Source organism: Pelophylax lessonae (assembly GCF_965119305.1).
Source record: "Pelophylax lessonae genome assembly, chromosome: 10".
Classification (NCBI taxonomy): Eukaryota; Metazoa; Chordata; class Amphibia; order Anura; family Ranidae; genus Pelophylax; species Pelophylax lessonae.
In genome coordinates, this window is record NC_138777.1 from 129,288,581 (window position 1) to 129,316,246 (window position 27,666).

Sequence of the window (27,666 nt, forward strand, 5' to 3'; positions counted from 1 at the left end):
GGAAGATGTGTCAAGGAGTCTCGGGAAAATTAGCACCCAAATTGATAAAGATGGCTCTTTACCAGATCCTATTCACCACCATATAAATGGTTGAGCACATTTCTAACCTGACGGTCTGGGGTGAGCAGCCATATCTGTGTCCAGTGCCGTCAGGACACCTTGTGTTATCTTGTCGTACCCCTTACTTGGTGGTCCACAAAGATAAGGTTGTTCTTTGCCCATGGCCAATGTTTCTTCCTAAGGTAGTCTGATTTCCATTTGAATGAAGACCTTGTTCTGCCTTCCCTGTGTCCCAGGCCCAAACATCCTAAGGGATTTGCATTGCATACCCTGGATGTGGTTAGAGGGATTCGGGTATATCTGGCTTTGTAATCACGGCCGGGCCATGAAAAGGGCTGTCGGCTTCTTCTGCAACTGTTTCCAGGTGGATCAGACAGACGGTGACTTAGGCCTGATCGATCAGGGGTTAGTTAGGTTCCTCCTTTCCCTGTCAGGGCGCACTCTACTCGGGTGCTTAGTGCTTCTTGGACCTTCAGTCATCCGGCGTCGGTGGCGCACGTTTGCAAGGCGGCCACTTGGGTCGTCGGTGCACAGTTCAGTTTCACTAAATTCTATCAAGAGGATGTGTTGCCATCTGTGGATGTTTTTTTGGCTGCAAAGTTTTTTGCTGGCTGCTGTTTAGAGTACCTGTTCCCTCTTTGGGGGATGTATTGTTCAGGTGGGGCTCCGGTTGTGTTTTTTTTTTTTTTTTTTTTTGAGCTCCCGTTTACCTGGTTGGCTATTGTCGCCTTGATTTTTTTTTTTTTTTTGTCCCACCCCTCTTGTTTGCCACTGCTTGGGGCCATCCCAATGGTTCAAAATCCTGGAGAGCTGTGTCCGTCAAACGATAGAGAATTGAATTTTTGATTTGCTGTAATATCCATTTCTCTGAATTCATGGACGGACACAGCACCCAACCCTTTATGGAGTTTTGATACTTCTGACACTGCTTGTTACAAAACTGAAGACCTATGGCAGAAAGGGGGAGTATACCACCTAGGACTGCCCTTATGCATAGCCAAGTTTTTTGTTTTGTTTTTTTTCTGCCTAGTGTCCTGTAGGGGCAATATAACCCAATGGTTCAGAATCCTGGAGAGCTGTGTCCGTCAATGAGCTCGGAGAAATAGATTTTGCGGTAAGTCAGAAATCCCATTTTTGACTAATACATGTGCACAATCTGCAGAGTTTTCACGGAAGCGAAAACGCAGTCGCTGGAATGATGAAACCCCAGACCAGAAGACAATAATTCCTGGGATGCCAACGGTTATACCCCCAGGACTCAGCCGTGAACAAGAGAGAGCATATATAGGTAATATTATCTTACCAATTTTAATAATAGATTTTTTTTCAGTTATGACAAGATCTTATATTTAGTTGATTTTGTTTAGTGCACAAGTGGTAGACAAATTCATCCAAGAAGTTATTTTTATGGTGTTAAGATTAAGGAACAAAGTTTGTATTGTTTTAGAATACAAACGTGTTTAATGCGCTTTTTTTTTTTTTCTTAAGAATACTGTCATGTTAACAGAAAATACAAGGTTGGTGCTCATAGCATTTTTAGGTATGTTTTGTGAGTGTTTAGAAAGATTGTAAAATTCCAGTTTAGTTTAACAAACTGATCCTAAATGGTTAATATACCAAATGCTAGTAATATCCGTTTAAATGTATTTGCATGAAGTTTTCAAGTGTACTTAAACTTTTTATTTTATTTTTGTATCTGTGACATGTCTAGCCTTACCCCACTTTGACACTGCTGCTGGGACCATCAGCCGTAGTGAACTGCCTACTTAATCCTACCAAGTGATTGCTGTAAAAATCTAATTTGTGTTTAGGATAATTGAATGTATATACAGGGTAGTTAGGGTGAACATGTATAAAATAAAATGGATTTGTTGTGTAATTGCAGCTACCACACATCCCCTGTCCCCATACCTTCGGTTTTGGTAAATGACACCAAAGCTCCCTGGGACCTTCAGACATGGAAAACACTTTGTATGCAAATTTACACTGCTTTTTTTTTTTTTAAAGGGGATCAAAGTGAAAACTGTCAGCCATGTCAAACATACAAGGTCTTTAGTGGACACCACAATATGCCAGATGTCTTTTAAAGCGGTAGTAAATGCAGAAACAATCCACAGCAATCATGAGGCCACCATGTAGAACATTTCCAAACACGCTGGGATGCTAATTGGCCCCTTTTTTTTTTTTTTTTTTTTTTTGTAGCATGCACCGTATTTGCAGTTGCCTCCTGATTCTATTCTCAGCTGCACTTCCACCCTTTTTACTGTCATAACCAGAATCCTGCATATGTGGAGTAAACGTTAACCAAGCCTTGTTTTAGTTTTATCCTTACTATGGCAACATTGCCCCATATAACCATTAAGAATACACATTCAAATGTTCTCGCTCCCTGTGATTGTGAATGCCATTGTTCACACCCCCTGTAACATAACTAGTCACATAGGGTGTTTTAGGAAATCCTCAATGGGTTGCCAATTCTGCTGTAATGCAATGCTGCAAGTGCTGATGACACACGGGAACAGGATGTATTAACTGGTGGCACACTGAGCATTCCATGAATGGGGGACAAAATGCGCATGCGCCAGTAACATCACTACTAATCGGGCCATTATTACTGAACAGTGCAGGTTGGGACACTATAAAAGACAGGGCTATCAGTTATATCAGTGCTGATCATTGGGAAAAAGTATTGATAGTTTACTACCGCTTTAACAGTCATATTTCCTGCATGGTTGTTTAAAACCATTTTACTTTCAGCATTGAGGGAGTTCTGACCTAATAAAGAAGATAGCGAATGAGGGTAAAAGCAGGCATTATTTGGGGTCCGTTAGGTGGAGCAATCCGCTGCCAGGTCCTGCCCTACACTTTTATCCTCAGACAGCCAGGCCATTTCTTAAAATTATTTTTCGACCAGGTTTTACTAAAAAAAAAAAAAAAAAAAAAAAAAACTTTCTCCAAAATTATAAAACTGACACACAAGGTATGTAGTGCAATTTCTTGCATTTGTGTTGTTGGTTTACATTTTTCTGTAAAAGTAAAGTCAGGGGGCTTTGGGGAAATAACAGGGGTCTCACCTGGATATTAGACTAGTTTCATAGTCCTACATTACAGGGCCTTAGAGTATTCAGGAACATTAGGTTTGGGCTGAGATTGGACATTGTCAAATAAGCATAAAGGACAGCCCAAAATAACCACTTCCACTCCTAACACGCCTTTTTTTTTTTTTTTTTTTTTGTAGTGCTATGAGAATACGCATTTTCTCTATTCTGGGACAAGCAACTTTTTGTTTTTCTTCAATTTGTGCAAAGCCTCGAGTCTCATTTTTGTAGCTTTCTAGCTTGGCTGATCCTCAGCACAGCCTTGGAAGGGTGTACCTGGACCCCAATGTAATGAAGATGCAAAATAGACTTGTAATGTGCCCTTGTGCACTTTAATCTGTTAAACTTTTAGACCCATTCGGAGTAACGTTTGATTGAGCCAACAAGGCCATGATCTGCGGCAGTCCCCAGTCCCTGAACACCTTATTTGGTATGCTTTTTCAGAAGATGAAGATTGAGTGGGATTTCTGGCTTGCGAAGGTTTCCTGGGATTTGGACAGATGGAGCGACCAAGGGTGTGGGTGGCAGTTTATCTTGTACAGAAAACAGACACTATTCCTAGTCCCTGAGTTATAAGCAAGTACCTTTTTAAGGTGATTAGACTCTGGCAAAGCTTTCGAGGACATGCCGCGTGGGCGCCTCCCCTATGACCTTAAACCACTCTGGGTCCTTGGTTTTTTGCTAGGATACTAAGGTAGGTAATAGACCTTTTCGCCCTTGCAAAGAAATCACTTGGCCTAACTAGTTTAGAATTTTATCTTCTGAATCTTCAACTCTTTAAAGTGGTTGTAAACTCACCTTGAGAACTGTTACCTATAGGTAAGCCTTTAATAAGGCTTACCTATATTTACATTGCATGCAGCCGATAACGTCATCTGTGCATGCTCTCTGAAGAAACGGCCGCCTGTGCCGTTTCTTCAGAGCATTGCGCCGTGACTGGCGGTTCCCGCCTGCATGCACGGGATTGACGTCACGCGGCAACTGCCAGTAATACAGCCGGAGTCTGCAGACCTGGAACGAAGAGGGGCTAAGATTGATGGGGCCACCAGCTGGGACAATGCAGGCTTTGTTTACAGGTAAGTGTCACATAATGTGCTAGTATGCAATGCATACTAGCACATTATGCATTTACTTTGCAGGGGAAAAAAAACTGTTTACTTCCTCTTTAATCCTCTTTCAATGCCTTTTCTAATAACGTACATAGAAGTTGTGCCTCCAGATTGGTGCGCAAACTTGGGTAATGCCTTGGGAGCTGTACCTGACCCCGCTCTGTTAGAGTGGCGTGTAATGTGGCTTTAGGCACTGGATCCTGCACAGGCGTTTACGTTGGCACTTAGTGCAGAGCATTTAGTCAGCTGCGGGGTGCTGTAGAGTCTTGGTCTATTCGAACCCAGCTGACCCCCTTTGGGGTATGCCCATGTAAGAGGCAAAGCCTGGACTTTTCATGAAGTCCAGCGTCCTGTACAGGCAAGACAGTCACTCTGTATTTTTGACCAACGCTGTAAGAAAACATGCGGAGCATCTAATATGGATGACCAGTGTTACATCATACACCTTTACCACCTCTTCTGCCTAGGGCCCTTATATAAGGTACTCAGACAGTGCCTTTTCAGCATTAGTACTTTGTTACAGAATGGTCTACACCTGGGTTGCTGTGTACTACTTCAGGACACTTGCCTTATTCTGTACCCCACCGAGGAACACCCATCTGAATCAAAGTATGCCAGCTCTAAACGAGGAAGACCAGTATGGAATGAGGGGGCATATAGAAGCAGTGTTGGTAAACCAGATAGGGTTCAAAACTCCACAACCACCCCCTCAGTGCTTCTCTCTAACCAAAAACTGCTCAAGTACAGTGAAATTCGCAGAATGTCTTGAACCATATTGTCCGAGTAGTTGTGCCAGTACCCCCTACAAGACGGGTTCAAAGGTTTTCACACCTGTTCATGGTACCAAAGCCAAGCATGTTTTTTTTTTTTTTTTTTTATCCTATTCTGGACTTAAAATTGAAAGCAAACCCATTGATTTTCTAAAACGGTAACATTCAAGGCATGCTGTGAATAGTAACTGCCATAGTTGCTCATGCTCTCTTCCCTCAAAGATTACCATCAGTTCCAACATTTTTGTATTGAATTCACAAGGTCGGTTATTGCCTCTGAGACCAGACTACTTGGTTCCCGTAGACATGCATGACTATCCTGACCCTATTTATCCACCTCTCCCAGAATGTTCGCAAAGGTCCTAGCACCTTTTTGCCCTCCTTAAAACCCAGGGCATCCTGGTCTGCAAATATCCAGGGGACAGTTCAAATGCTCCAGGCTTTTGGCTGGGTGATCAATTTTCAAGTCTGCTCTCCAGCCTTTTCGCTAACTGCTTGTTTCCAAGACTGACATAATTCCAAGGGTTTCTCTTCCAGAGAAGATTCTCTTAGAGCGAATGGTTGAGAATAGAGGTCAGACATCTTAGTGAGATTCTCCTTGTCTTCTAGGCCTTGCAGTAGCTTCCTTTTTGATTCTGTACCATTCACCCAATTTTATTCAAGACCTCTCCCTCACGTTGTCAACCTTGAACAAGCATGCTGTTCCCCGCGACCTACCTTCCCATGCTCCTGTCCAGCTACGGAACTAATTCCTTAACTTGGTGGATCTCCATCCATCTTAAGGAGAGCTTAATCCCAGGAAACATCCCTTAACATAGGCGTTATCCTTGCTTGGATTGTACAAATCTTTAACCCTGAGGACTGTTGTTGTCCAGGTTCTTTCGCAGGTTGGCATCAGAACCGACGTTGGTGATTCTCGTGGCCACGCCGGTCCTGGTACACGGTCATTGTTCACCTAGCCGTAGAGCCTCCTTGGCGGCTCCCAATGCGGGAAGATCTTCTGTCTCAAGGACCGATCTTCCATCCTGCTTTATAGTCGCTGGCTTTAACGGCGTGACTGTTGAAAGCCAGGTCCTGAGAGACGGGGGTCTCTCCTCAGGGGCCATTCCTACTTTGATCAAGGCTAGAAAAGCCTTGTGTGGTAAGATTTATTACCGTACATGGAAAGCTTATTTCTCTTACGTCCTCCGACAGTCGCCGCCTCTTCATATTCGTCACATATGGGGTATTAGACTTTGCTCCGAAGGAGTAGCTAGGCAACAGAATATGTTAACAATAAAGCTTTAACATATCCCACCCTCAAGGGGTGGTCCCCTCAGTCAATACCCTCCTACTTCCTGCAACCATATCTCAGTTTTAATGTCTAGCTTGTCAGGAGTGGCTGGCTCTCTCTGTGCTGGGACTTTTTGTCCCAGACTCTTTCTTCTTTTTGATATTTTGTTTGAGTTTTCTCTCTACCTTTACTTAGCTGTTATTTTTGTCAGCATTAGTTAGTTCTTCGGACGAAGAGGATCATGCGGACTGGGTCTCGGGCTGATCCCCCTGGTCGCAGGTCGTGGGTCAGTGGCTTCCCAGTCTGCCATCGAGCGTTCAGCCAGGTATCGCTCCTGGCACAGTGAACGACCCATCCCTGTTCGGTGCAGGGATGATTGGTGAGGTGGCTACCTCACCGGACGCTGTGCGGTTTCTGAACCGCCATTGTGTGCGTCTTGAATTGCGACTCTCCCTGCCTCATGTGCAGCGGCTTGTTCGCCTGTGCGGGTTCCCCACGCCATGTGAGGTAAGTGTATCTATGTGGGGACCTGTCTGTCTGGGGGGGGTCTCAGTCTGGGACTGTGTAACCTGCCTTTAATCACACTGCTTGTCTCCCTATCTCTCGGCTGCATGCTGTGGGCTGCAAGGGGGGGGGGGAGCTGTATGACACTGAGTATGTCAGGCTGGGCAGTGTGAGGAGCTGTGTGCTGTGGGGCATGTTTTTAATGGCATGTTGGGGCATATACAGCGATCGCTGCGGCGATCTAACATGTATCCATATAATGGGTTAATATTGTGTGTGATTTTATGCACTGTGGAGCGGCGATTTCGGCGCCAAACGACGCCATTTTACCGGCGCCCGCTCCGGCCGCATGGTTTACATGCACGGCGGCCATTTTCTTGTAGCCTCCATAGGCTTACATAGAGCGCCCTGGCAGCATCACTTCCTCTCTCCTGGAAGCACCGATCGAGGCAGCAGCAGCAGCGGAGTCTCCTCAGGTTTTATCCTTCTATTCCTGTGTTCCATTGCCTGTATTCAGTCTGTATATTCCCTGTGGGGGTCTCATTGTGCCTGAGTGTGGTGCGGTGGGCTGCGCTTGCCGCGCTTGCTGTAAGGGGGCAGTTAACCCTTGGTTGTCTGGCATACAGGGGCAATGGATTCTCAGGAGGGCAAGTTTCCCACAGTATTGGTGGAAAGCCAGGGGACCGCTGTTTCCCCCCCAGGGGGGGGATTTAGCCACTATTGTGGCTGGCCTTGCTGCGCAGGTGCAAATGCTGGTGGCTGCTCAATCTACTAAACGGCCCAGAGTTGCTCTGTCCTCTGATTCTGAGGGTGAAGGTGATGGGGCTGTTCTGGCGGGGACCTCCCTATCGGGGTCCCGCTCCTCTCTTGATCTAGTGGGGTCTGAGGTAGAGGCTGAAGTTGAGGGGGTTGATAATTCTCCCCCTGGCTCGCCTGAAGAGCTTGCAATCATGGATGAGTTGATTGCTTCCATTAAGCAGACGCTACGTTTGCAGGACGAGGTGTGTCCCCCAGCTGCCTTGGCGGCTTATGGGACGCAGAGAAGACGCAGGACGCCGCAGGTTTTTCCCTGCAATGCTGATTTTCAGCGCGCTGTTAAGGACCAATGGCGCGATTTGCGCAAGCCTTTTGCGGTGCCAAGTAAATTTAAGCTGCGTTCTCCTTTCTCGCCTGCCACTGATGAACGGTGGTGTGTGCCTCCGCCAGTGGATCATGCTATTGCGGTTTTGAACAAAGCCACTGCGATCCCTGCAGAGGGATCCCCTGTTTTCCGTGATGCCACGGATAGGAGACTGGAGTCTCTTGCCCGTCATACTTATTCTGTTACGGGTTCTATGCTTAAGGCTCTGTTTGCTTCTCTCATGGCGGCCCAGGCGATCGCAAGTTGGACGCAGATGCTTAGGCGCGTCCTAGTGGCCGATTCGGCCTCGGCGGCGACCCTGGATATGGTGGATCAGATCCACCAGGGTGTCATGTATCTGTGTGATGCGGACCTGGACCTGATTCCGTTGGCCGCGCGTGTGCACAGCGTGGCGGTGTTGTCTCGCCGCCTGGTTTGGTTGAAATGTTGGTCGGTGGACCAATCTTCACGTAAAACCTTAGCCAATCTGCCTTATGATGGGTCTCGCCTTTTTGGGGAGTCCCTGGATGTGTTGATTAAGGGGATTACCGGGGGTAAGAGCACTCTCTTGCCCCATTTCCCCAAGGCTAAGGGGGCTTCTGGGAAGAAGCATGCTCAGTTTCGGCCCCCTCAGGGGTCCTTTCGTGCCTTTCGGCCGCACTACAAGGGCAAACCGTTCAAGGGCCAAGGCTCTCAGAAGAAGCCCTGGTCTGGGAAACAGAAGTCCGGTCAATCCGGACCTGCGGCCCATAACAGTTCGGCCTGAAGGGGCGCCCTCACCCAGTTTTGGGGTGGGGGGACGCTTGCTCGGTTTTCTTCAGCCCTGGTTGGCCCGTGTGAGGGACAGATGGGTTCTGGAAATCGTTCGATCTGGTTACAAGATCGAGTTTCTCTCTCGGCCGGAGAGCAGATTTTTTCCCTCAAATCTTCAACTGTCTCCAGAGCGCCTGCGGGATCTGCACCTGGCGGTGCGGGACCTGAGGGCTCAGGGAGTGGTGGTTCCGGTGCCTCATCGGGACAGATTTCGGGGGTTTTATTCCAATCTGTTCACCGTGCCCAGAAAGGAGGGCAAGGTTCGTCCGATTCTGGACTTGAAAGCTCTGAACCGCTCTGTGCGAGTTCGCAAGTTCCGCATGGAATCCCTGCGCTCGGTGGTGGCTGCCCTGGTTCCGGGGGAATTCATGGCCTCCATCGATTTGAAGGATGCGTACCTTCACATTCCCATATTCGAGGGTCATCAGAAGTACCTTCGATTTGCCATTGCGGAGGATCACTACCAGTTTGTGGCGTTGCCCTTTGGGCTCGCCTCGGCTCCGCGGGTCTTCACCAAGGTGCTTGCACCGGTTCTGGCATTATTGAGAGCCCAGGGCATTTCTGTCCTGGGGTATCTGGACGACATTCTGGTTCGGTCTGCGACCAGACAGGGTCTGGAGAAGGACCTGTCTGTCACAATGCAAACTCTGCAGGAGTTCGGTTGGACGATAAATGTTCCAAAGTCGACACTGAGTCCGTCGGTTCGTCTCCCCTATCTGGGAATGATACTGGACTCGGTGCAGGCCAAGGTCTTCCTGCCGGAAGACAAACTCAGGACTCTTCAGAAGGAAGTCAGGTCCCTCAGGGACGTTCCACACTCGTCTCTGCGGACGGGTATGAGATGTCTGGGATTGATGGTCTCGGCCTTCGAGGCGATTCCTTTCGCGCAGTTTCACACGCGGGGTCTCCAAGCGGAGATCCTGTCCAGGTGGGACGGGCGACCTCAATCTCTGGATCTTCAGATCTCGTTGAGTCATCGCACCAGGGAAAACCTTCTGTGGTGGCTCCAGTCCCCGTTGGTGTCCGGGGGCAAGTCGTTTCGTCCGATCTCGTGGACGATAATCACCACGGATGCCAGCCTGTCGGGCTGGGGTGGTGTTCTGGGCGTTCTGTCCGCCCAGGGGACCTGGTCGGAGGGGGAGTCTTCCCTTCCGATCAACATTCTGGAATTGCGTGCGATAAGGCTCTGTCTTCATCGCTGGACGGACCGGCTGCAGGGCTGCCCGGTTCGGGTGCAGACGGACAATGCCACGGCGGTGGCCTACATCAACCACCAAGGGGGCACCAGGAGTGCCCGAGCGGCTCGAGAAGTGGCCGACATTCTGTCTTGGGCCGAGACTCATGTCCCGGCGATAACGGCGGTTCACATTCCGGGAGTGGAGAACTGGCAGGCGGAATATCTGAGTCGCCAGACCCTGGATCAGGGGGAATGGTCTCTCCACCCGGCTGTCTTCCAGATGTTGTGCGCGAAGTGGGGTCTTCCAGATGTGGACCTGTTCGCGTCTCGCCTCAACTACAAGGTGAAGAGGTTCGTGGCAAGGACGCGCGACCCTCGGGCAGACGCGTCGGACGCGTTAGTGGCCCCGTGGCATCAGTACAGGCTGATGTACGCGTTTCCACCGATTCAGTTGCTGTCAAGGTTCCTTCGCAGGTTGCACTCGGAACGCAGCACGGTGATTCTTGTGGCACCGGACTGGCCTCGCCGGTCCTGGTACGCAGACCTCGTGAATCTGGCGGTCGACGCTCCTTGGCGTCTGCCTCTTCGAGACGATCTACTGTCTCAAGGACCGATTTACCATCCTGCTTTACAGTCGCTGGCTTTGACGGCCTGGCTGTTGAGACCGAGGTCCTGATGGAGAAGGGTCTCTCTCCAGAGGTCGTTCATACTTTGATCAACGCGAGGAAGTCTTCCTCGGGGAAGGTTTATTACCGTACTTGGAAGGCCTATTTTGCCTGGTGTGAGTCCAGGGGGTTTTCACCCCGCACGTACTCGGTTTCCCGTGTGCTGTCTTTCCTTCAGACGGGTGTCGATCAGCGTTTGGCGCTGGCTACGATTAAGGGTCAGGTGTCGGCGCTGGCCGTTCTATTTCAACGTCCCGTGGCTTCCAACTCCTTGGTTTGCACTTTTATTCAGGGTGTGCGGCATCTGGTTCCTCCTAGGAGGGATCCTTTGCCCCCTTGGGACTTGAATCTAGTTCTGTCTGTGTTACAACGTGCTCCTTTTGAACAAATCAGGGAGATCTCGTTGTCTATGTTGTCCAAAAAGGTCGCCTTTTTGGTGGCGATCACTTCGGCTCGCAGAGTGTCGGAACTGGCGGCTTTGTCCTGCAAGTCTCCGTACCTGGTTGTTCATTTGGATAAGGTGGTCTTGCGACCTAATCCTTCTTTTCTACCGAAACGAGTTTCGGAATTCCATCTTAACGAGGATATTGTTTTGCCTTCGTTGTGCACGAAGCCTAAACATCCAAAGGAGGTGAGATTGCACTCTCTGGATGTTGTTCGGGCGATAAGGGTCTACCTTAAATCGACTGAGTCTTTTCGTAAGACTGACTCCTTGTTTGTTCTTCCAGAGGGTCCTCGGAAGGGCATGGCGGCTTCCGCCTCTACCATTGCCAAATGGATCAGGCAGACCATTGAACAGGCCTATGCCTTGCAGGGGAAGGTTCCCCCTGTGCCTGTGAAGGCGCACTCTACTAGATCACTGAGTACGTCTTGGGCCTGCCGTCATGGGGCTTCTGTAGCCCAGGTGTGTAAGGCGGCGACTTGGTCGACCGTACACACTTTCACAAAATTCTACAAAGTAGATGTTCAGGCATCGGCGGATGCTTCCTTTGGCCGCAAGGTTCTTAGTGCGGCTGTTCCATAGGGTCCCTTATTGGGGACTCCTGGCTGTTGGGATAGTTTTTTTGTATCCCCTGGTTTTTTTGTCTTTTCCTGGGTTGTTGCTCCTGTTGAGCACTTATTTTTGCTGTTGCCCAGCTGGTTTCCTTCCTTTGGTAAGGTTCCTTTCTTTGATGTGGAGACTGCGTTGCCTTTCGGCGCGGATGCGTTTCCCACCCCTCATGTTTGCACTGCTTTGGGACGTCCCCATATGTGACGAATATGAAGAGGCGGCGACTGTCGGAGGACGTAAGAGAAAACGGAATTTTTGTAAAATCTTACCTGTAAAATTCCTTTCTCTGAGTCCTCCGACAGTCGCCGCCCCCACCCCTCTTTTGGGGTTTGAATGTATACTCTACTGCTATTCCACTAAAACTGAGATATGGTTGCAGGAAGTAGGAGGGTATTGACTGAGGGGACCACCCCTTGAGGGTGGGATATGTTAAAGCTTTATTGTTAACATATTCTGTTGCCTAGCTACTCCTTCGGAGCAAAGTCTAATACCCCATATGTGACGAATATGAAGAGGCGGCGACTGTCGGAGGACTCAGAGAAAGGAATTTTACAGGTAAGATTTTACAAAAATTCCGTTTTTGCCTGGTGAGAGTCCAGGGACTTCTCTCCTCGTTTATACTCGGTGGCTAGAGTGTTGGCTTTCCTTCAGTCTGGTGTGGATCAGCGCCTTGCGCAGGCCACGATTAAGGGCTGGGTATCTGCACTGGCTGTCCTTTTTCAACACCCTGTGGCATCTCATTCTTTAATTCGCACCTTCATTCAAGGTGTGCGTCATTTGGCCCCTCCCCGGAGGGTGCCCTTACCTCCATGGGAACTTGGTTCTGTCCGTGTTACAGCGTCCTCCCTTTGAAAACATCAGGGAGATATCGTTGCCTCTGCTGGCTAAGAAGGTTGCCTTTCTAGTGGCGATCACTTCGGCTCGCAGAGTGTCGGAGCTGGCGGTGTTGTCTTGCCGCTCTCCTTACCTGGTGGTTCACAAGGATAAGGTGGTCTTGCGACCCAATCCGTCTTTTCTTCCTAAGGTGGTTTCTGATTTTCAACTTAATGAGGACATTGTTCTGCCTTCGCTCTGTGCGAAGCCTAAGCATCCTAAGGAGGTTGCATTGCATTCCTTGGATGTTGTCAGGGCGATCAGGGTTTACCTGTCGTCCACTGAATCCTTTCGTAAATCAGATTCTCTTTGTCCGTCCTGAGGGACCTCTGAAGGTTATGCCTGCGTCTGCGGCGACCATTGCCAAATGGATCAGACAGACAATTGTTCAGGCCTGTGCTTTGAAGGAACGGTTTCCACCCTTCCCTGTAAAGGCGCACTCTACCTGGTCGGTGAGTGCGTCCTGGGCCTTCCGGCATCAGGCTTCGGTGGCCCAGGTGTGCAAGGCTGCGACTTGGTAGTCAGTGCACACCTTCTCCAAATTCTACAAAATTGATGTTCTGGCATCAGCTGATGCCTCCTTTGGCCGAAAAGTTCTATGTGCGGTAGTGCCATAGGGGGACCCTAGTTTTTTTTTTTTTTTATGGTTCCCCGGCTGTTGGGGTTGTTTTACCCCTCTGGTTATTTGCTTTCCTGGGTTGTTGCTCCTGTTGAGCCTTTTCTGTTGCCCAGAAGGTTCTCTTTTCGTGTAAGGTTCCTTTCTCTGATGTGTGAGACTGTAGCCCCAGCACAGGGAAGCCTATCTACTCCTAAGCTAGGCAGAAGACAAACTGAGTTGGGATGGCTTACTGCGGGGGGTATTGACCAGTGGGACAGCCCCCATGGGTGTCTGTTAATGCTTTTGTTTTAACAAGTCTTGTGCCTAGCTACTCCTGTGGAGGGGAAGTCCATACCCATTGGTGAAGACTGTATGAGTGGGCGGCGACTGTCGGACTCAGAGAGAGGAATTTTACGGTAAGATTTTACAAAAATTCAGCTTTTTTTCGACTTTGTGCAGTGCGGCTTTGATTAACCCTGTTATGGAGCCTCTGGAGCACGTCTCACCACCCAATCCACTCCTGGAAACTGCGGGACCCTCTGGCGGCCATGATGGCCCTGCAGTCACTAGTGCCAAGTTAGATATGGCCCTGCAAAGGAAGCCTAACAAGAAGCGCCCCCCTGCCTTCACCTGTATCTTCTGCCTCCTCAGAGTATGAGGTGGATTTGGCCGCTGTGGACAAGAGTGCCAACTGGGTCTGAGTCCACGCACACTGAGTGCTCGAATAGTGAGGATGAATCGTCCTCCGCAGCCTCGCATGAAAAAGCGCTGGTGGAGGCTCAAATTGTCAGTGCGGGAAACTTTAAGGTAGGAGAACTCAGCTGTGGCTGAGTCGGTGACGTAGGTGCAGTTTGTCACCCGCAAATCTTCCAAGGTGACTAAAGTGTTCCCCTTTCCTGCCTATTTTGACGAGATTGTCACTAGTCAATGGGGTTCTCCACAACGCATGGTTGGAATCCCTAAGCGTTTTGCTAGGATATATCCCTTTGAGGAATCGTTCCTGAAGAAACTAACAGTTCAACCGTCAGACTCTCATTTTCAGGCTAAATGAGGCCACATTGTTACCAGTGGAGGATTCCCCATCTTTTAAGGACCCTGTGGATAAGAGAGCTGAGGCTCTGGTCCAGTACCTCTTCACCGTGGCTGGTTCAATTTTGAGACCAGTGTTTGCTATCACCTTGTATTCCAGACTCTAGTGGAATGGGCTGGGTTTTTTATGCTAGGATCTGGAAGGGCGTCAACACCCTCCTGAGCTGGCAGCTCAGTTGATCCAGTATATTTGTGATGCATCCTTGGACGTGGCCCTCTTGGCCGCAGGGTTTCCGTGGCGGTGGTGATCCTTCGCCGCATGATATGGTTGTAGTACTGGTCGGCCGACCAGGCTTTTAAGAAAGTGCTGACTGATCTACCTTTTGTAGGTGATTGTCTGTCCGGTGCCTCTATGGAAGAGCTCAAGGGTCTTACCGGAGGTAAGAGTACTTTGCTTCCGCAGGCTACTAAGGGCAAGGGACCTCACTGTAAACATGGTCCATTCTTTTCGGCTCACAAGCAGCTTTCTTCTGTCTGGATCGCAGGAAAACTGCTCGATCTACCTGTAACTTTGCGGGAGGCTCCAAGAGACCCTAAAGTGGTAGGTCCAAAGGGGGCACTTCTGGTTCCACAGACAAGCCTTTCCCAACCTGAAGGGCGCCCTCAATTGGCGGGTCTGTGCGGGAGAACAGCAGACCAAACAGAAATAAACAAAACCGCCAATCACGTTTAACTTCCGTAAAACTAAGAGGGGTATATGCTAATGCCAGGAGCCTAGCTAATAAGATGGATGAGTTGGACATGTTAGTACATGAGGAGGACATAGACCTTGTGGGAATAACGGAGACTTGGTTCGACCCCTCACATGACTGGCTGGCCAATATCCAAGGGTATTCGGTGTACCGGAAGGACAGGGTTGGTAAAAGAGGGGGAGGGGTATGTCTCTATGTCAAGAACAATATAAAGGTGCTAGAAAGGAGTGACATTACGGATGGGATGAGCATGGATTTAGAATCTGTGTGGGTTGAACTCGATAGGGAAGAAGATAAGGGAAAAGTAGTTGTGGGGGTTTGCTATAGGCCACCTAACCAAGGGGAGGAGGTAGAGCTGGATTTTTTAGCACGAATAGGTAAAGCGGCAAAACTAGGATCAGTCATCATATTGGGGGACTTCAATTATCCCGACATTGACTGGGAAGAGGGGACTGCACACTCGCATAAGGCCCGGCTATTCACGGAAACCTTACAGGATAACTACATGTCGCAGTTGGTGGATTCCCCTACTAGAGAGAATGCTATCCTGGATCTATTGATCACTAATGACCCAGACATAATCTCGGAGGTAGGAGTCCAGGACAACCTGGGCTCTAGCGATCACAGGATGATCACATTTAGTATAAATAACAATATAAAAAGGCAAGTGGGGAACATAAGAACCCTAAACTTCAGAAGGGCAGACTTTCCAAAATTGTACTCATTGATGGAAAGGGTAAACTGGGACCAAACCCTGGGATCACTGACCACAGAGGAAAAATGGGAATGCTTTAGAACAATATTAAGCAAAGGCATCTTGCAGTGCATTCCTATGGGGAATAAATTTAGAAGAGACAAAGCCAAACCTGGCTGGCTAAACCGTAGCGTTAAACTTATTAGGGGAAAAAAATTGGCCTTCAAGAAATATAAATCAGAGGGCACCGTATCGGCCTTCCAGCAATACAAGGAGGAAAATAAGAAGTGTAAACACGAAATCAAGATGGCTAAAATCAACTTTGAGAGACAAATAGCGGAGGATAGTAAAAAAAAAACCAAAGAAATTCTTTAAATATATCAACAGCAAAAAAACTAGGGCAGAGCATATTGCACACATAATTAGCGATGATGGGAGGATGGTTACAGAGGACACTGAAAAAGCAACCGTGCTGAATTCTTTTTTCTCGTCAGTCTTTACGCAGGAAAAGGAAGGGTACACTGACCATGACTGTATGGTTAGTAGTAATACACAGGACTTGCCACTATGGCTAACAGAGGGGGAAATCAGGGAAAGACTGGATAAACTTAACACAAACAAATCACCAGGCCCGGATGGCGTACATCCGAGAGTGCTCAAGGAACTCAGTATGGTTATATCTAGACCACTGTTCCTGATCTTTGCTGACAGTATTAGGACAGGAGATGTACCAGGGGATTGGAGGAAGGCTAACGTGATTCCGATATTCAAAAAGGGCCAGAGACATATCCCGGGAAATTATAGGCCTGTCAGTCTGACATCAATAATATGTAAACTTTTGGAGGGGATGATAAGGGACTATATCGTAGAGTATGCTAAAGACAACAACATCATCAGTAGTAACCAGCACGGGTTTACAAATGGGCGATCTTGTCAAACCAATCTCTTAGCATTCTACGAGGAAGTGAGCTGTGAGCTAGATAGGGGGAGACCAGTGGATGTGGTGTACTTGGATTTCGCTAAGGCGTTTGATACAGTTCCCCACAAGCGCTTAATTTATAAAATAAGGTCTGCAGGTATCGACAGCAGGGTTTGCTCTTGGATACGGAATTGGCTAAAAGGCCGTGTCCAAAGGGTAGTAATAAACAGCGCATACTCAGACTGGTCTGAGGTAGTAAGCGGGGTGCCCCAGGGCTCAGTCCTGGGACCAACCTTGTTCAATTTATTCATAAACAGCATTGAGGACGGGATCAGTAGTTCGTTATCAGTTTTTGCAGATGACACAAAATTGGCCAGGGCAATAACTGCACAGCATGAAGCAGATATCCTACAAAATGACCTGGACAAAATTACGGAGTGGGCAACGACATGGCAAATGAGGTTTAATGTGGAGAAGTGTAAGGTTTTGCACTTGGGGACCAAAAACATAAAAACACAATACACGTTAGGAGGGGAACCCTTGGGGGAATCAAAAATGGAGAAGGATCTGGGAGTCTTAGTTGATGATAGATTAGGCAACAGCATGCAATGCCAAGCGGCAGCTTCCAAAGCCAACAGAATATTAGCATGCATAAAGAAAGGGATGTATTCCAGAGATAAGACTATAATCCTTCCACTTTATAAAACTCTGGTCCGACCGCATCTGGAGTATTCTGTCCAGTTCTGGTCGCCAGTCCTCAGGAGGGATGTGTTGGAGCTGGAGAAAGTCCAGAGAAGGGCAACTAAACTAATTAGGGGGTTGGAGGACCTTACCTATGAAGAGCGGCTGCAATCGCTCAATTTATTTTCCCTGGAGAAAAGACGTCTGAGAGGGGACATGATAGCAATTTATAAATATCTTAATGGGGATCTCAGCTTAGAAGAAAAGCTGTTCATTCGAAGGAATTGCATGAGGACTCGAGGACATACAATGCGATTAGAGGAGAAGCGTTTTAACCTCAGGCAACGTGGGGGGTTCTTTACTGTTAGGGCTACAAGATTGTGGAATTGTCTACCACAAGAGGTGGTTTCTGCGGGTAGTATGGTGACTTTCAAAAGACTCTTAGACTTACATCTCAAGGATCAGGAGATTGAGGGCTATGTTAGATGATTACAGTCACACACACCTACACAGGTTGAACTGGATGGACTATTGTCTTTATTCAACCTCACCTACTATGTAACTATATGTATGTAACCTTGGAGTTTCTACAACTAGGTGTAGATGAACATTTGGCTCTGGGCACCGTTAAGGGCCAGATTTACGCGTTGGACCTTTTTTTTTTTTCTTTTTTTTTTTTTTTTTCAAAGGCCGTTGGCAGCGAAGTCCTTGGTTCACACTTTTGTGCAAGGGGTTCGCCATCTGGCTCCTCCGCTGCGATCCTTGGTACCTTCGTGGGATCTCAATTGGTACAGTCGGTGCTTCAAAAGCCTCCTTTTAAAAATATTTGAGAACTTCCTCTGCTCACTGTCGCAGGTGGTGGCCTTCTTGGTTGCTATTACTTCTGCACGTAGGGTGTCGTGAGTTGGCTGGGTTGTCCTGTCGGTCACCTAACCTGGTGATGGGATCGAAACACCATTTTGTCCCTATCGGGCGTTCCTTCCTAAGGTTGTCTCAGGGTTTCATTTGCATAAAGATATTGTTACCGTCCTTCTGTCCTAAGCCAAAACATCCTAAGGATATTGCTTTACATGTCTTGGATGTGGTCTGTGGTGCAGACCTATTCCATTAAGGGTCAGGTTCCCCCTTTCCATGTTAAAGCGCATTCTCCAAGGGCGCTTAGTGCCTCCTGGGTCTTCCGTCACCAGGCATCAGTGGTTCAGGTGTGCAAAGCGGCTACATGGTCGTCTGTACACTCATTCATAAAGTTTTATAGGGTGGCTGTACGTGCATCTTTGGATGCCGTTTTTGGGTGCAAAGTTTTGCAGGCTGCGGTTGCAGAGGGTTTTTTTTTTCCTGGTTGTGAGCGCCAGTTGTTCCTGGTTGAGCTCCTGTTTTTACCTGGTTGGCTATGTTTAGCCCTGTTGGGAATTATACGTTTTGCTGTGTTTTTCCCGCCCCTCATATTAATACTGCTTTGGGACATCCCAATGGTCTAAAGACTTGAAGCTGTGTCCATCAGTGAGTGAAAGAGAACTGGATTTTTGTCATACCATAAAATCCTTTTCTCTGAGGTTCACTGACTGACACAGCACCTGCCCCTCTGAGTTGAGTTGTGTCCTTCGGACACTGCTTGTTACAAACAGGAGTCCTATAGGAGGAAGTGATGGTATACTCTCTGGGACTGCCCCAGGGGCGTTACCAAAAAGGTTTCAGCCTAGTCCTACTCTTGAAGAGAGACCGTATAAAGCCCAATGGTCTAAAGACTTAAAGCTGTGTCAGTCAGTGAGCGAAAAACTGGATTTTTGTCTTTCCATAAAATCCTTCTTCCTTTCCTTTTGGATAGAGCAAAGGGGGGTAAACACACTAAGATTTTTTTCCCCCCTCCATCTGTGTCCCATTGTGGTGGTTTCTCTTAACTTCCTGGCCCATTGGAATAGTTCTCCTCTATTACTTTTCTGGTGATAACCTAAAATTTTGATTTTTGCTTTTACTTTCAGTGATCATGGTAAACGGGACAAATCAAGAGGGTGAATCTTCCTAATGGGGCAGACGGTAATAAAAACTGACAAGCTTTCTAATCCTTTTGCACTTTATCCAAAACTTAAAAAAAAATAGAAAATTGGGCTTAAGAGGCAATTTAACCTGTTTAAATAAAAAAAAAAAAAAAAAAAGTTGCGCTGCAGAGGTTGTTTTTAAGGCCCAGGGCCTCCTTTCTTCCCTGATGCTTCTGTTCACTTTAACCTTGGATATTCTTCCATCTGTGTTGATTTTGATTTCCCTGCATTGTCTGGGTGTTGTAAGCACTGTTTCAGTTCATCTCCCAGCTACAAAGTCCCTGATGCTTCCGTTGGGGTCCTGTCTGCTTTTCAATCCTCTATCTTTAGTTGGATTTGACAGCTAGATCAACGTTTTGTGGGATTTGCCACCCGATCTTGTTTACACGTTTCAGTTCTTAAGTGTGTTCTAGCTTCTATTTTGGGTAAAAAGGTCCTTCGGGCAGCTTTGTTGAGCCACCACGTCACTTGCTTTTTTTTTTTTTTTTTTTTTTTATTGGATCTGTTAACCGTTGTTTGCTCTGTTTCCCAGGGGGGGTGATTACCAGATTGGATTTTGGACTTACTGTAAAATCCTTTTCTTGGAGTACTACTTGGGTTACAGATTCCTCCTCAATGTTCCACTCCTATTGCTTGCTAACAAACTGAGGAAAGCTACGAGTTGGGAGGGCTGTCTTTAGCTTTGGGTTTTTTTTTTTTTTTTTTGTTTTTTTTTTAACCTGTGTCCAGCCTCAAAGTAGCATAACTCAACATTCCTGAATACTCTTCCTGTCTTGTAAAGTACTCCCAAGGATTTTACGGTAGGTGAAGAAAAAATAATTTCCCAGTGTGATCCACAATTTGTCCTCCCTAACGTCTATACCTTTGTGATTTGGCCTAGCCCTGCTCTTCCATTACCCTACAGAGCTGGCAGGTTATGCATACTGAATGCAGCGCCATAAGCTACAGTGGAAGAGCCTATATATCTGTATACTTAGCAAGATCTGTACATTAGTTTTCTCTTTTCTTTGTGGTGGTCAAATTTTTTAAAATAGATTTTTTTTTTTTTTTTTTTTTACCAGTACCCATAAATTTAGTGTACAAATAAAAAAAAAAAAGTGCCAAAGCAGATTAGATATACGGAAAAGTCTGATGTTAAATTTTATGGTACCGTGCTTTGCTTTTTATTGGATGAAGCATTCAAAGCTAAGGCACAGTGCCGGAAATTACCAGGTTAGATAACTGGATACATAAAATCAATTTTAAATGGAAGAGAAACCTTTAATCACAATGTTCAGACCTATACATTGCGATAAAATGTTTAATGTGTGTTGCTTTTAACTGTGTTGTGGTGCTGATGATTTAGAATGGCATTCCTGTGCACAAGTACAGCAAGTGCCAACAGATCATTGCTACAGTGCACCAGTACAGAATTTCTATGCATTATGGTGTACTGCTAAAATGCTGCAGGTGCCCCCTTTTTTTGGGGGGGGGGGGGGTCTGTTGCTTTGTATTGCCAGCTCGTTCAGAATTCAAATTTTACCCAAAATACTATAAAAATTCAATGACTGTGGATACTACCTTGCATTTGTCCATGCATCATATATTGGATATCATTACTAAAACTGTAAAATGCTGCCTCTCAAGCCTGCACATAAGCTGACTGTAGGCTTATGAAATTCACAACAGGTCATTTTTGTATCAAATGCCTTAGTGGCGCAGAATGAAAAATATAATCTCCCCCCCCCCCCCCCCCCAAGCTATTGAATAAAAAAAGTTGGGGAAAGATTAAGAGGGGTAGCAATTAAAACTTGCATCATGGAATGACCCAAGCCAGGTTTTTCCTTTTTTTAATTTTGCAAGAGTGAAAGCATTCTCCATCCTAATTGCATTCTGAATTTTTTAATGGTATTGCAACTTTGTTAAATATGTGGGGGTTTTCCCTCTTAACAAACTTAAGTTCTGCCAGACAGCATTTGGTGTTTGTCTGCATTTACCACTGTTAATTTCTAGGCTTTGAACTGTTAGCATGGCCCAGTAAAGCATCAAAGTTGAAAAAAGTATAATTTGCAATTTCATATTACTGGTTTTAACATGTTCTGCCCTGGTTATAATCTGTTTGTTGTGGGTTAATTTTTCTCCTCTTTTTGGGTTTGTAACCATTTTCTCCCATTCCTTTTTTGTTTTCTAACCTGCTTTCTTCCAGTTCAACTGCAAATTGAGGATCTGACTCGCAAGCTTCGCACTGGAGACCTGGGAATACCCCCTAACCCAGAAGACAGGTTGGGAAACCCCTCTGCTCGCTTGTAGCACATGACAGTAAAAGTTTCATCTTCTCTTGGACTCATTGTCTTTAATATGTAGAGTATGACATCTAGTAAAGATTTTTATCATATTTTCACTTAGTGGGATTATTTTCTGTTTTTAAGGATTTGCATTTTTGCATATGGTTAGAAGGGTAATAAAACATTTTTATTTTAAAGCTAAATCTTTAAGCTGGTCATATACTTCTTCCAAAATGGTGCCAGATGCACAATTTTTCTTGAAGGAGTTTTTAAAAGGTGTGTGTGTTTTTGTTCATACTTGCCCAGGTGGATGCAGTGGACAGTCAGTCAGCAGTGTTCTGCTTTTGCAGCACAAAAGGGAGAGAACGCTGCTCCAGGTGATTAGTGAAAGCTCGTAGATAAAGGTGTGCAGGTCCAGTCCTCGGTCCGGCGAATGCATACAATGAAGAAACGAATGAGCGCACTTTCAAATGCTACCAGATCTTTGTTGCAATGCAATCATCCAACAAATGGAATCAAGGCGAGTTCATGACACTGATTGGAAGAGCATGGTTGACCTGTTTCTTGAATCGCTTAATCATACCCTGCATTAAAGAAGATCTAGTAGCATTTGGAAGTGTGGTCATTAGTTTCTTCATTGGAGCTCTCTGCTCTGCCCTCTCCTCGCTCATTGAAGCTCTGGAATGTGGAGGCAACTCGCTGAGAGGCTGAGTCAGCTGCCGGTCCAGGCATGTGTGCGGATCCCCCCGACTCCGTGGTCTTGATGACATCTGAGCCTGGACAGGCTCTGTGATGTCAACAGAGAGCAGACTTCAACCTGTTCTCTACTGAAAAGGGTCAAAGGAGTGCAAAAGGGATTGCACTCCTGTGATCCACAGGACAAGTACAGCCAAACGAGCCTTGGCTGTGCCGAAGTGTGTTGTTTTCCTTTCATATTTTCTTTTAAACATTTTGTGGTGCGAATGTAAATGTCCAAAGACTTTAGAATGTCGTAATCGAGTGTATTAAAACTTTTGTACGGATGTTTGAAAATCTACTGGTTAGTGGCCAGCTTTAGATCCTGGAGGGATTCCCCAAATTGAACCTCTGTTCAGTTTGATTAGAGTTAGCAATGAAGCCAACAGACTTTTCTGCTGCTTAGCCTTCTTGGTGTGATTGCAGCCTTGGTGCTGTCAGGGGACTTAGTTAAAGCCACGCAATTAATTGCAAGGTATATCTCTGGATAAGATGTGAGGGAAAGGGCATGTAGATGAGATTTCCACTTTGAAATTGGAAAGCACCTTTTAAAGGGACAATCTGCATATAGTGTTCTAGATGAAAATGAGCAATAAGATCTGCCTTGAAATGTCACTGCTATAGCAAAGCTGTTCCCACTCCTTTTCCTGATGTAGGTGAGCCGTCCATCACCATAGCAACGAAAAACACCATAAGTCCTGGCTGTAGTGCATCATTGATAGCTATGCGGCTGGCCTTTCTGACCGATGACACTCATCCATGGCAAATTGGGTCCCATGCTTTTGCAACCTTGGTTGAGAAACTCTGCTCTGGACGGCCTGTTTGCTGGAATGTCTATTTGCTTGAAATTATTGCTTATATACTCCTGAACACTAGAATTATAAACGTTCTGCTTACTTTCCTACTTTAAAGAAGTTTTTATGAATTCCTAAACCATAATGAAAGTGTATGTCAAAGAAAAATAAAGTGCATTTCTGTAATACAAGCACATTTACCTGTGTTTTTATCCCTTTTTTAAAGCGGTAGTAAACTGCTGTTTGTTCCGTGCCGGTGACACCGGCTGCATATATAGTAAACATTTCCTAAACTGTGCACGTTTAAGAGATACAGTACCTATAGGTAAGCTGCCTTATAGATAAAATAACGCATGGGAGTTTACTCCCACTTCAAAGTGGATTTCCACACTTGCAACAAAATTGGAATAACAGCAACAAAATTGGGATAACTCCTCTTTGTGACATATTAAAACAGAGTTCCACTGGCTTTTGTATTAAGTCAGCAGCTACAAAAAGGGTAGCAGCTGACCTTTAATAAACACATACCTGTCCCACGGTCCAGCAATGCTGGGCGGGGGGGTGAGCCTCGGTTCTCTCCGTCTATTACCCGTGGTGCCACCATCTCTAGTGTGGGCACCTGGCTGTGACAGCTTGCGGCTTCACAGCAGGGTGCGGCGCCTCCTGAATGGTCAACCATTCTTCTGGGACCTGTGACGTGTCCCCGAAGATTGGGGGAGAGGAACTTCTGCCCGAGTGGAATTGGGAGCGGGTACCTGTCAAAACTAGGTACCCGCTCCCCTCCCAAAAAAATGACATGTTAAGGGGTCTGGACCACTTAAAGCTCCGCTTTAACATAGCACAAGATAAAAAGAGAACTTTCATGCTGTCGCTGCTTTGTAATGTTTAGGATGGTGCTGTGGTGTAATTATCAGCTGTAAACTAGATATAAAGATGGTCTTTGCTAACAAAGAGTTAAAAGGTCAGAATCCACCCTCCTGCATTGTTAACGAGGGACAGTGTGGCAACACACACTTGAAAGATTCTTAGAATATGCTGTGACACCTTCTCCTAAAGGTAGCCATAGATGGATCAAAATCTGGCCTGTTTAGCAGAGACTGGGTGAATTTCAATCCTGTGTGGCCACTGCAGTTGAACAGAAGTTGGTCTACCGATTTTTATTTTCCTGTTCATCTGCCCGTTGAGTAAATGGTGCTCTATCAATGGCTCCAGCGCTGATCTGTGTATTAGTGGGGGCACCTCCCAGCTGTCAGAATGGGGAGGATTCTCCCATTCGCCAACGTGTGGCTGGAGGAAATGTTTGGGGGGGGGGGGGGGGTTCAGCCTGCTGGCATTATGAAGAAAAAAAAACAATCGTATGGCCAGCTTTAGAAACCGCTAAAAGGTAAGGAATGTATTTTGAACATACAGTACAGGATACAGGATGCACTAGGGTTTATAGGTGTGTACTTTCAGGTGATTGGACATTGGAAAGCTTTTGACGACATGGAGCCCCCTCCACTTTTAGTCCTCTTCTCCCCTTTGGGTTCTTAACTCTTTAATCAACACCTCATTGTTTTCTAATGCCTGCACAGAAGCAGTGTATTTGGATCCGTGCAATCACGGTCATACCTGGACCCCATGCTTTGGGCTTGGCCTATGTTGATTTCTGGACTTGATCCTGCATGGGGGCTCACCTTGGTGCTACATGTTTATTTAACATGTACACGCCTACGGAGCTGTCCCCGCAGGCATAACCAACCCACACTCAGCTCAGCAAACCAGTTTGTTTCTGCCTAGAGCAGGCGTAGGAACTAGGTTTCCTGCTGGCACTCGGGTCTTTGTTTTTTTTTTTTTAATTTTCAGAATATTTTTATTTTATTTCTCTTTGCTCGCTAACTAGTGTCGGCATTTCTCCTGGTGATCTACAAGCAATGCCGGCTGGGGCTTCGCACTGGATAATCTAGATCCTTATGGTCCCCCCCCCCCCAGCCTGGCCTACGGGTGTGAGCAGGGTTATAGTCCCGCAATAGGCCTCGCCATGACTGTGCCCCTTCCCGTATGGTGAGGAGCCTGCGAGTGGATGCCTCGCCGGGATGCGATGAGCTGGAACGCCCAGGAGTCGCAGCACCCCCATTTCAGCTGGGAGGTCTGCCTGGAGCGGAGCCCATCTGGTCCATGGTATGGTGATTAAATGTGACCCCCCCCTGCCCCTGGTGTCCTTGGTGGGGGGGATGTGGGCACTCACCTGGGGATAATGGGACCTTTGCTTCCCAAAAGATGGCCCTGGCCTGCTTGGTACCCGGCCTGTGTGCTTATCTCCCGCTTTTTCTGTTACTGCGTGGGGCTACGTGACTGGGGTGCCCGATTCCCTGAGGGGGTAGCATGGTACCTTTGGCTTGCTGGTTCCTGTTTTGGATCCTTGAGGCCTTCATGGTGTCGGTCCCTAGCAGCATGGCAAGCCGTGGGCGCCGCCATCTTAAGTGTGGGCAATGTACTGAATTCTCCAATTGACTTGATGAAGCAGCCTATTTCTCTGAGCTTCCAATTGCAATGTATTGGCAACCATGTTTGCGTAGTCCTCTGTACTATGCAGCGTGACCTTTACATCACTTCCTGTGCTTCTGCTTCCTGCTGCTGGCCGAGGTCATGTCCTGTCTCTTCTCCGTGCTGCTGAGGATAAGGGTTTTTTTTTTTTTCTCTGGGGGAGGTACAGTACTGGGGTCTGTGCGGGCATATCCCTGCACACTCGCTGTTAATGTAGCTTAAGGGGGATTCTACAGACCGCTGCGATTGGCGCTTCTTAAAGCAACAGTACTCCAACTTTTAAAAACTTTAAATATGGAGTACCAGATTGAATTCACCCTTAGAACCCACTCTGTGCGACTCCCGGACAGTTCGGATCGCAGTCGCTGGCCACAATTTCAGCAGCTCTGGTAAGCCTGGCATCAAGTCAGTTTTTGTCATGAAAAAGGTTAATGGCTGGAAACGTTTGAATCGGAGGACACCACCAAAAATGGAAAACGCAGCAGAGGCTGATGTGGTTGCCCTGGACGCCCCCCTACTTGAAGGGTCGCTGTCCTCGCAGTCAGATCCTGAAGATGACCTGTCTTCAGCTGCAGCGCTTTGGTGAAAGCCCTGATTATTTCGGGGAAAATTGGCTGCTGAGCCCACGCCGGCAGGGACGCGGGTGGCTTTTGGCTCCTGCAAGACTCAAAAATCTGGTAAGGTTTTCCATTGTCCTGACACCTTTCAAGATATTGTGAATGAGCAATGGTGGCGCATTAAGCACGTGTTAGTGGTGCCAAAACACTTTAAATGCCGGTATCCTTTTACTGATACGGTTTCCAAACATTGGACGGTGCCACCTAAAGTGGACCACCCTGTTTCCAGATTGAATAAATCTACTATTGCGCCTGTGGAAGATTCCCCATTTTTTACGGATCCGGTGGACAGGCGGGTGGAATCCCTTTCCCGCCATCTTCACGTGTTGGCGGGTTCCATTTTGAAACCGTTTTTTGTCTTGTTTTGTTTTCACAGATGGTTACAGAATGGATTAGGGCCCTGAAAGGTCTTTGGACCCTCAAATAGTTCCTCCGGAACAGCTGGAACTTTTGGACCAGGTGGCCAAAGCCCTGGTGTTCCTTTGTGATGCGTCCCTGGATGGGGCTCCCTTGGTGGACAGAGTTTTCGGCTGTGGGATTGCCTTAGGACGCATGGTATGGCTGAAGAGCTGGTCGGCTGACCAAGCTTCCAAGAAAGCCCTGACGAGTCTCCCTTTTCTGGGAGAACGTTTGGTGACTTTGGAGGAGTTGATCAAAGGTCTGACGGGCAGGAAGAATACTCTTCTTCCTCAATCTTCCAAAGGTAAAACACCCTGTACTAAGTGGGGTCCTTCCTTTACTGCTCACAGACAGTTTTTTCGTGCCTCTGGGGTGCAAGAAAAGGCTAAGTCCGCCTTTCAGAGCTTCTGGAGGGGCTAAAAAGCATTGGAGCAAGCTCAAAGCCAGTCAGTCCGGTGCTGCAGAAAAGTCCTCTTCAGCATGAAGTGGCGCCCCCGCCCGTCTCTGGGGTCTGGGCTTGTCTGCACTTTTGGGAACCATGGGATTCCTTCATTCATGACAATTGGGCTCGTGAGCTGGTTTGTTCCGGGTATAAAATAGAATTTTGGTCCCGGCCGGGGGAGAGGTTTTTTCAGTCAAATCTTCACCTGAAGCTTCACACTTGAAGGATCTTCGAGCAGCTGTGCAGTATCTCCTGGCTCAAGGGGTGACCGTGCCTGTTCCGCCGCAGGAATGCTCTCAGGGTTTCTTTTCAAACCTGTTCACGGTACCCAGAAAGGAGGGCAAGATGTGTCCCATCCTGGATCTCAATGATCTGAACTGCTTTGTGCAGGTGCTGAAGTTTCGAATGGAATGGGAGTCCATTCGGTCAATGGTGGCATCCTTGAACCAATGGGATTTTATGACCTACATAGATATCAAGATGCGTATCTCCACGCCCCCATCTTCGAGGGACATCAGTGATTCCTCCGCTTTGCGATGGCAGAGGAGCATTATCAATTTGTGCTGTTACGTTTTGGTCTCGCCTCTGCTCCCAGAGTCTTTACCAAGGCCCTGGCCCCTGTGCTGGCCTTGTTACGTAAGCAAATTATCTCGATTGTGGGATATCT

General features: G+C 47.1%; 1 protein-coding gene across 1 annotated transcript in view; it reads left to right on the top strand.

Moving 5' to 3' along the window:
* SF1 (splicing factor 1) overlaps nucleotides 1-27,666 on the top strand; it is a 183,151-nt gene that overhangs the window by 26,378 nt on the left and 129,107 nt on the right. Inside the window, exons 2-3 of the mRNA XM_082269639.1 lie at nucleotides 1,223-1,348; nucleotides 21,408-21,483. Coding sequence (XP_082125765.1) covers nucleotides 1,223-1,348; nucleotides 21,408-21,483 — 202 coding nt within the window. The remainder of the gene's footprint in view (nucleotides 1-1,222; nucleotides 1,349-21,407; nucleotides 21,484-27,666) is intronic.